The 10629-nt window shown below is 40.9% G+C and overlaps 1 protein-coding gene across 1 annotated transcript; it reads right to left on the reverse strand.

Moving 5' to 3' along the window:
* Window positions 1-1559: 1559 nt before the first annotated feature.
* On the reverse strand, window positions 1560-7882 carry LOC133151059 (putative methyltransferase NSUN7). Its single transcript, XM_061273794.1, has 12 exons — window positions 7837-7882; window positions 6600-6803; window positions 6023-6081; window positions 5263-5399; window positions 5039-5191; window positions 4762-4945; window positions 4022-4235; window positions 3806-3949; window positions 3635-3736; window positions 2953-3070; window positions 2338-2458; window positions 1560-2269 (listed from the first exon to the last, which is right to left on the reverse strand). The coding sequence occupies exons 1-12, from the start codon at window positions 7880-7882 to the stop codon at window positions 1565-1567; spliced, it is 2187 nt and encodes a 728-aa protein (XP_061129778.1). The 3' UTR covers window positions 1560-1564.
* Between the last annotated feature and the right edge of the window lie 2747 nt (window positions 7883-10629).

The raw sequence follows: 10629 nt of genomic DNA on the forward strand, positions 1-10629 counted from the left end.
CCCCTCACATACTCGCCACTCGGATGATGACGGATGATAGCCATAATGGTGGAGGACGCACGAGACTGAGTGGGGTGACAGAGAGACTGCTGCTTTTGCACCCGGCAAACGTGGGCTTGCTGCTACTGCTGCTGGAAGACGTGCTGCTCAGTGTCAGGACCCCAGCAATGTGCTTTTGTACTTGTTGCTGTCATTTTATTCATATTGTGAGAAGGAAAAAGAGAAAAATAAATCCCACTTTTTTTTTCCCAAGTGTTTTGACTTAGGCCATGTAACACACGCTATGAGAAATGAGCACATTCTTCCCATTGCCTTTTTTTTTTGTCTGATTGAAATGTGAACGGGTTGTCAAATGTATGTACATAGTCTCCATGTAAGGTAACATTTGCCATTTATTGTTGTTATAAGCTATTCATTTCATTTTGAATGCCTTTTATTTTATTAATTGCCTTTTATTTTTATTTTTTTTTAAGAACTCACCAAATGGCCAAAGTGTAAAATATAACTTGTAGATAAGAAAATGAGGAAAGCAAATAATGACTTTTTGGTCACAGTTGTCAATTAAGTTGACGCCTGATAAGCGATTATCTATGCATTCTTTTCATGGCAAGATTCATTACAAGGCCTTGCATGCCCCAGGACGACCGAGAGAAGACTGTATGGACTGAATAGAAATATTTTTATTTTATTTATTCTATTTTATAAAGGTATATACTGATTTTATTCATGGAGGCTGGTGAAGTCTCACTTTGACTTATTGTTTCAGTGCTCGCAACGCTCCAACAGGCTCCGCTTTGCAGTAAGAAAAAAAAAAAAGTGCAACTATTAACCAAGAGCTGGAAGTTCTCTGCTGGGGGGAGGAGGAGGCTGCAGAGAACTCCCAGTGTCTCAAACAATAACAACACACACTCCATTTCCTGCCAATGGATGTGTAGGCTCCTGTTTGCTGCTCACCGATTTGTACACATTATCAATGTAACCAATGGTGAGAATAAACAGCATCTTAAAATGGACTCATCTGTCTGCATCTGATCTGCAACTTGACTGGTTATTAGCTCTCTGATCATGCTTGGAACACAAAACCTTGATCTGAATTTATCTTTCCTTGGTGAAATGAATGAAAATGTCCCAGCCCCACATTGTGCTCCTCTTGGTATGCTCGTCTTGGCCACCAGGGGACAGTATAATACATGTGTATTGAAAGTTGTATTGGATGTTTGGAGGATAAAGAATGCATGCCAGCGGGTGTTATATTGTCTGTCTACGTATGTGGCTGATTTTGTATTACTGCTAAATTATTTTACCACTAGAGTGAAAACGCTAACTACAATGTCACCTGCAATGACACGTCCACTCTAAAGCATTTAATGGCAGCAAGCAATGGTCGGAGAGCTCTGGTGGCAATGTGCGTGATTATGATAGTGAGAAATTGCAATATGAGCAGTATTCATGTTTTCTTTTCAAATCCTGTTTCAGCGTGACTGGCAAAATACATTTGTTGACATTTTAAATGATTTATTTTTGTTCATAATTACTCTGTAAAAATGTTTAATGCAGTTTTTTCTTAGATGAATTTAAAACTTGACGATGTAGACCTCTGAACATGCTGGGATGCGGAGGCTGAAGTCTGCCTGAGGTACGTGTCGCTCTCGCTGTTCATAGAGCTGCAGGTGAGCGAAAGGACCAAGTCTGACATGATGGCCTCTTCGGTGGCCATTTCCTCCATGTAGCTCCTCACTGAGCATCCTTCTTTACTCGTAGTTGCCGGTCTTGCATTTGCCTTTTTGGAGTGCGGCCTGTTAGGAGAGGAATCTTTTTTAGCAGAGGCTACGGATGACTCCAGCTTGGCTGCTGCATCAAACACGTGGTTGAAAGGTTTAGTGGAGGATATCAGCTGGAGTGTCAGCCGAGGGATCTTTCTTGCTTTGCTCTTAACTATACGCTTCTTGTGATGCGTCTCTGTTGGTACTTTCTTCTTCCTCTTCTTGTGGCCAGTTGAATGTTGCTCGGAGATCACCTCGGCGTGTTTGGACTTGATCTTATGTTTACGTCTTTTCCTCAGCACTTTCCTCTTGCGTCCGGCTTTTCCATCCTCGTCCCCCTCGAGCTCTACTTCAGCTTTGTCCTTTTCCTGGTCTGAATGTCCTGCAGGATTCTTCTTGTTCTCCTTCTTTGTCTTTGGTTCTCCAGGGAAAATTCCATCCAGGAGACCTTTGGCCACTGCCCTCGCCAGCACTTCCTGGACTGTTTCGACCTTAGTTGGATCTGCCTGGAAAGCCATTGCTTCAACTCAGGTCTGTTCTACTTGTCTTTTTCCACACACGCTTCACAGTCTACCTGGCGAGACAAACGGGCCACGAAGCAGCCGTTGGTGACCGGAGAGGGTTCCAACCTGAAGAACTTGCAAGCTGCTGTGTCTCCAGACAGAGTGTCTTCAGGGAAAATAGGTCCATTCACCCTGAGGAAGCGACAGCAGTCACGACAGGTAAAAATACATTGGAATATATGGAATATGCTTTAAATGTATATATGAAAAGTAAGTGTCACTTTAGACTGCAAATAAGTCACGTCAAGTAAAAAACGTAAAAATTCAACAGTTCCCTCATCTCAAGCAGATTTCTCTTCTATGGCTTAGAGAAAATCCATTATTAAGGTGACCGCCCCATCACTTTCAGTTTAAATGTGTGCCCAAAGGTTTTGTATTGAAGGCAAAATGCATCGTGAGTGACAGAATCCAACTAGCCGTGAAATCACAATTACGCCGTTTGAAGCGAAATGTGAGGAAGCCAAAGGCAGAAGAACTTCCCTGTAGATGGTTTCACACATTTGGCATGGAAGGAGGGACAACATATCTGCATTTTTCTACCTATTATTGTATTTTATTTTAGAAATGCTAAAAAGAACTAGCCATTGAAACACAAATTAGTGACAGAGCCACATGACTGCGTTTACCTGAATGGCCGCAGTCTGGAGGCAGTGTGTGTTTTTTCCAACACTCTATTCACAAGCTGCTCATTTTCCTCGACATACACTGAACGTGTGCAGTAGAGCACGGTCTGAACCTGTGGGACTTGGAAAGAACGATGACAAGGATAAACTATTAGGAAATAGCACTACGGCACACCATTTACTCAATAGGGTTCGTTCCATTTGACATAGTTGAGATTCTTAAGAAGGAAGGCATATTTCTATTTATATAAATGAAAAGGCATGAATGAATTCATGCTTATTATTTTATTTTATCATATTATTATTGTTACTGTTATTATTTATTAGTATAGATTTAGGCTTGATGGTTCAAGTGACACAATTCTTATTTTAGCCAAGGAAGAATAAAAATAAGATTGCGGAATAGAACATCCCTGGATCGGAATCAGGGTTCAAACAAATGTGGATACAAATCTGATGTGTCGATTGTGTGCCATTGGCACAGCGGCACATATCAGATATGCCCCCCACAACACCAGAAGGAATACACACCTGACATATTTTGAGAAAACCTACTCATGAGAGGATTTAAGGCATATAGCACTGCAAGCTTGGCTGATTGTTCTAGTCATTGCATCTCATCCATCTTGATTTGTGAGTGTGTGTGTGTGTGTGTGTGTGTGTGGTGGTGGTGGGGGGGGGTTACAGGTTAGAGCGCGGCCCAGTAGTCTTGCTTGCTGAGTTGTAAGTTTGCTTATGTTGCTCTGGGACACTAAACCACGAGACAAGTCCTGCAGCAGATTCCAGTCTGTCAAGAAAACAGAAATGTCTATCTAAGCATTTATCCATAGCCTTCTCATTGAGGATAATTGCACACCTCCATGTTCACGGTGGATGATGTCCACAGGATCACTGAGGGCAGACGACGAGCATTGAGGAAACACCACGATGACCTTTAAACGCTCAATCCCACAGTCCCACTCATCCAGACTGAAGAATGCTTCAGAGAGGACGCGCACATCTGCAGGGTTTGAGCTTCACATCAAGATCTATTTTATATTTACTTACACGTTCTACCTCGTTTATTGCTCACTTTTCACGTCCATGTGTTTCAGTAGCTCGTGTAGGTCCTCAAGTTGTGATGCGGTGTGATCACCACCACACACCAGCACGCCGACTGACATGGCGGTCGCCACGATGGCCATGTGGGCCACAGTCAAGGCTGAGAAGGAACCCGCCACCAGGACGTCGGTGCCGTTGAATAAGAGGGGGCATAATGCGCTCACTACCAAGCTTGTGCTCCTGTCCTGCACAGAGGCACACAACAGCGCGGTGAGTCGGGAATACAAACTCACACTATGGCCAAGTTCCTTTTTTTGTTCCAAAATATTTTTATCTGCATTTCTCACCTAATTTCAAGTTCACCAGGAGAAACTATCAAAAAAATGCTACTAATGATAAATCCCCTCAACTTCACAAAATCACATCAGTTACAGTATTTTTGTCATACACACTCATATAGTGGCAAAAAGGAAAAAAACAGGACATCAACAAACGTCATCCAAACTACTTGTCAGGGTCGTGGGTCGAAATTTTAGACTCAACAGCACTGCAAACTAAAAAGAGTCATCATTTTGCCTCTTCCTCCTTCTTGAAAAAAGGGCTGACAGTCGTAAATGTTTAACCTGTTCAATAGTTTTGCTCACATTGTTTGTGTTCAACAGCAAGTTGAGCCAAATACATCTCTGACATACAAAAGAAAAAAAAAAAAGCTCTTTGGGGTCTCCATTAAATGCTAGCTTAGATTTACTAATAGTCCAGCACACACACTACCTGTATGTTAAGTTTGTGTGTCGCAGTGAGGCTGTTGAGCTGCTGGGAGCCGAGTAACTTTCGGGGAAGGATGAATGTGTCTAAACAGAGGGGGTCTCGACTGAATGCAGTTTCACCGACTTCAGCCACATGGTCCACCTCGGACATCCCGCAAAGTTGCAACTCCTCACATACTTTCTCCACGCTGTTAACAATCAAAAGTGATTATTGAGGGTGGACAGTAATTTCTTTACGGTTCCACTTGATGCGTGGATCTGACATTGAAGTCAAGTCGGACCTGCTTTTGAGAGTGTTGACCCATGCATAAAGAGGAAGACGTCTGGCTTGTTGTTGTTTGCTCCTCACGGGCTCCGACAAAATGCAAGAAATACTCCGCAGGCTGTGTTTGACCCTGCAGCGTGCCAGAGAGGCTGCCAGCTTGGTTTTACACCTGACACGCAAGCGTGCATGCGTTAGACACATTTTGGATTGTCAGATGTAAATGCTTCATCGCGTACGCACTTGTGTAGCCTGCTTTCAAGATCTCTCACTTCCTGCTGAGGCTCGTCCCCTTCCTTTGTCAAACGCAACCGTGGCGTAAAGCTCCGATCACGGAAGTCACAGAGCATCACCATTGCTAGTGGCAGGAGGCCACGAGGCTGAAAAGAAGATCAAGCAATTGTAATTGTTGAACAACTTACGATTGTTAACCCAGACCAATTTTCAGGGTAAAGAAACGAAAAAATAATCTATTGTGAAGTCTGAGTTTTGGATATAACTCTTGTATTTAATTCCAATGGATTGCAATGATGTGCACTGTTTAACGAATACATCCACACAAGTGATTCTGCGAGGAGTCGCCATTATTATATTTTTTCTTCAACTTTTACCTCCCTGGTGTGCTCGATTGTCACTTTTACGGCAGCAGACTTTCAACCCGTCAGCTTGTTAGTTGCATTTCACTCACCCGCCTCAATGTAGTCGTTTGCTTTCTCGTACACACTCTCGTTGTCTGTGGATGTGTCCTCAGACATGTTTTATTGTGTCATTTACAGACTCCCAGTTGCCTTCGTTACCAATCCATCATTTGACAACTGTAACTGGGTCGACGGTGTACACAGATGTGAATACAAATGGCCTTTTAAGTCCATCCTTCTTTCCCCCCATTTTCTGCTATGGTGGAGAAAGACGACGCACGGCTATCTTACCAGGCAGTTTAATGGTCAGTGAGAGTGTCGTTAAAATTGTGTTTGGACTTTTTGTCATACAGTATGGGACTCACAATATTCTGCGCCATGTGGAAGTGGCTGTCCATCAGCATCTCCTCCAGTGACTCTTGGTCTGGTAGCAAAAAAAAAAACATGTTTATTGAAGAACATACACTCACTGGCCACGACATTAGGTACAAGCGCTCAATACAAGAGTTGAATCAAAATCAGATTAATTGATTTTAAATTAATGGTGGTTAGTTTTCCAATGATGTACATCTGCACTGTATCATATTGAGATATGTTTTCATTATTTTGAGTTACTATTATTATGGCTGTTTGGTTGTTGGTTTTTATAAACATTACAAATCTGTTAATGATATATTAACAGGTTGTTGTTTTTTTGCAATGCTAGTTTGATAGGACAAACCTTAAAATAATGGGAGTCTTATTGTTAGGGCATTTCTAACGGATTTTTGTAAGAATTATGACAAAATCTAAATACAACCAAAATGTAATTCTACTCATCTGGATTTCAAAATGAGGCCAGCGTGGCATGTTCTCTTCAGATTTAATGCTTAAATATAACATTTGCTCATACAAGAAACATATAAAAACTTATATATAGGAAATTATCCTAATTTGATGTACATTTGAGAGTGCTGAAAGCTAGCTGGAAGGCCTGATGCTCAATTCTCTTGTCTCCGCTTCCCGGCAGAGACAGCGTGTCCGTCTTCTTCTCATAACTCAGAAACTGATGCCTGAGCGGCTTCTCCGTACGTAGATATTGGAAGATGGCCGCCGCCTGCAGGAAAGCTTGATCTGATGGAGGAGGGATGTCAAAGAGGGTGATAGCTAGGGAGAATAAAGACAAGGATGAAGGGGCAGAATAAAAGAAGAGGGATGTGATGACAATGCATGGTAAAGCGGCATTTTCTTGTGTGAGCTGGAGTTTAGCCTAGAGACGACTTTGGGTGGGAAAATAAATAAATACATATAGAAATAAATAACGGTTCACTTCTGAATTGCACAACCATGCATTTATTAAGACCATCACACTTCTCCTTTTGCCTATTCACAAGATTTTATACATCGATCATACGTAGATTTTATCTATAGTTGGAGATGAATAATGAATTATCCTCAGCTCGATCTCACCAAGTGGACGAGAGGCAAGTGCCTCCTTGGCCTCCATTAGCTTTTGACACGAGCTGACTATTCCTCTAGTTTGACATCCTTAGTGGAGCTATGCAGAGTGGACAAAGATAGAATGTGGAAGGTGACTGAGATGTCAGACACTTCACTTTTACTAACCGTGGCCTTATTGAGCCACGTGAGCAATTACGGCTATTGTTTGTAAAGTGAGCGAAACCCGAGGACTCGGATTATTATGGTTTAAATAATCCACCTTTAGTTGTTTGTGAGTGTGAGACTCAGTCTGCAGGCTGCTGAGGGTAATTGGGCTCTTGCTGTTGCAATTAAACACCCTCTTGGATTCCTGCGGCATTAATTAGTAATGGTCAGCACAGCAGTACACGTCTTTGTGACCTGCCTCACTCATGACATACACACACGCACACACAGTATTGATGACATGACTTGACAATGAGGATTAAATTCCAAAATCCACTCACTTCTGATTAAAGTGGATTAATATTAATGCAGAGAAACATTGTGGGTCTAATCGGCTTTTACAGGCGTCAAGAATGGTTGGAATGGACCAAATGTGCAAAAATGAAAATGCATGAATATTAAAGATTTTTTTTTTGTTGTGAGCACAGCCAGTGCTGCAGGAGAAGCTTTGGTTCTGGAAGAAGAGGCTACAGGAGATTAGTGTAATCTGCATAAGTGATGATGAGCTATTTAAAATTCTATAGCAGACTTTTACCTTTGTCATCTACAGTCCTCTCGGCAGAGCAGCACGTTTCCTCCATTGAGAGTTGTCACAAACTAACTTGCCTGCCTAAAAGTAGTCCTTCGCCGCACTGTCCTGTTTAATAACCTTCCTTTCCTCTGCTGTGCATGGTCAAGTGCTGGAACGTGGTCACTCGAGTTTATAATGCCATGGCAACAATATGATAATGAGCCGAAGAACTACCATTTCAGATAGAGAGAACACAATACATTATATTATTTATTTTATTTTTTATCAGATAGATCTTGGATATTTTCATTTGTAAACACATTACTTAGTCTTAATTTTTCAACCCATTAAAAGAGAACATAATGATGACAAATCGGACTGATCTGTCTTGCTGTGAAACATGCATGTCTGCATTTTTGGTTTGAAAAATACAACACTGTCACATTACTACAAAATCTAATGAAATTGCATACAAAACCTATATTTTTATATTAAAATGCATCTAGAAACTATAAAGGCACTGTTCAAATTGTGTGTTGCAGTTGGAAATTGTGTAGAACGGAACTGTACTGCCCATGGAAAATTTTGTTTACCCTAATTTTGCTGCAGTCAGAGATGCTTATTAGACCACACCGTGTCATGCAGGAGATTTCTAATAGATGTACGCCAACAATTGAAAAAAAAAAAGAATATAAGAATGTCTCTGTGTTGATTATAGTACACGAACAATATTATCTTAAAAGTTTTTTTGGCTCCTGTTGAAACTTCCCACTCAAGGTCTCAAATAGGAGCGATTCTGCCACCTGGTGTCCGCAGCTCTACAGCACACTATCCAAAATTCCAAGGAGGCTAAAAAAAAGTATACACCGTATAAACGGAAAGGAACTTAACTCAGTTTGCTCACAAATTCACAGTTTTTAAATTTGGGCTTGTTTAGTTGAACACAAAGCACAAAGAGTAAATGACACACCTTCCTTGTAGTGAATAAACATTAACTTATCTTCATCACTTGTCATTGCTGGCATAGATAAATTTCAATTATTCACAATTAAAAATTATTCTATTAAAGATTATAATTACCATATGTGTAGTAAACAATCTTTCATGGCACTGGCACTGGTTGGTTATTTTCACACCCTACAAAACCCTTCATTTTGTATCATGGATTAATTTACATGTTTCATAACAATGACGTTTTCCATTTAATTTATTGCAGTGTTTACAATCTCCTTCAGTACAAAGGTTAGGCTGAATGAGGCAACAACATCATGGTGATCCCGTGGTTTTTCTTTCCTTCTTAGATATAAAAAGTCTACACACCCCTCAAATGACCTGTATAACTCCCCCAAAAAATAAAATTAAGGTCATCAATAAAAATAAACAACTGTGATAATGCGGTTGTACAAGTGTGTTGATTCTGAACACAGCCACATGGCCACTAAGAGAGTGTGCAGGCGGAAAAAGTTTAGAAATGATTAGCGTGATCTTATTTAGTTTTACATCATGAAATTCCAGGAAGTTAACAGTGCTTGTAGACTTTTTCCATCCATTATTTATCAGTAAACATGTCACCTGGCATTAGTAGTTTAAATACAGGATGTACTCCCCCATCATACCAGCAGGGCGAGGGATTTTTCAATAGTACTCCGGCACAATTGGGGACCTACAAAATATTGGAATAGGCTATGTAAGCAGTGAGCTATAAAGAATATATTAAATCTAGTTTTTGCTATTTTCCATCATTTGGTTTCATATCAAGTGCAGTGACTATTGAAAATGAAGGGCTTAATCAGTAAGTGGAAAAAGCATGCCATGGTTTTCATCCAAATGAACCTCATTTGTCCACGGGTGGGAGTCCAGCCGGAGAGATTATCCCGTCCAACACGCGTCATCATTGTCGCCTCACAACAGGACTCTGCTTGCTTTGTGCAGTGCGTGTTGTGTTTGTGTGCGTTTACAACACTATATTCAATAATCGGCCCAGCTGGGGATGGCGGGTCATGTGGGCTTAAGCCAACCTGGAATTTTCTCAATAAAGGTCTAATCTTTACAGGAAACTGTACAATGCTGCTTTGAGGCTGTCTTGCTTTTCCTATTGCACTTATGCATCATAGTCTTAATTCTCGGGTTATATATACTCGCCTTATCAGTTATTCAATGAGTCAGGTCTGTTGTTCCAATCTAATATAATCTATTTACTGTAATTACAGTATTGCTAAAATATGCTACTGGTCATAGATGTTGAACACTCGGGGACGAGTCAGATTTTTTGCTCGACTTCAATGACAACCTCGTGTGCGTGTGTGTGTGTGCGTGCGCGTGTGTGCATGTGCATGTGTGTTACCGATGATAATCAGTTTGGATTTGATCTCTCACTCATCAAAAGTCAATTACAATGTATGAGAAACCACACTAACACACACAAACACACACACGCTCAGCATGACCTTCAAATAACTTTACATAGAGCCACACACCTACTAGTTCCAGTTGCTTAAGTGGAAAAGTACTAGGTAAGAACTTTGACCCTATTTATGCATGAGCGCTCCTTTGTTGAATCTTTCTTGTTGAATTCATATTTGTATTCCAAGAAACGGTATGATGTAGCAGAAGGTTTTTCAAACAAGGTGTACAATGTCCCACCCCATCCCATCTGCTGGCTTGGTTGACCCAACTTGTTGCAGGTTGTTGTGTGGACATTTAAATGGCACAATGTCATCAAATGTAAAGAACAATTGGATCCAAATGTTGTGAAACTATATAACACTCAAAATCTTGTATTTGTTAAATGATTACATTATCTCTTGTCAATGACAA

Source organism: Syngnathus typhle, linkage group LG3, assembly GCF_033458585.1.
Source record: "Syngnathus typhle isolate RoL2023-S1 ecotype Sweden linkage group LG3, RoL_Styp_1.0, whole genome shotgun sequence".
Taxonomy (NCBI): Eukaryota; Metazoa; Chordata; class Actinopteri; order Syngnathiformes; family Syngnathidae; genus Syngnathus; species Syngnathus typhle.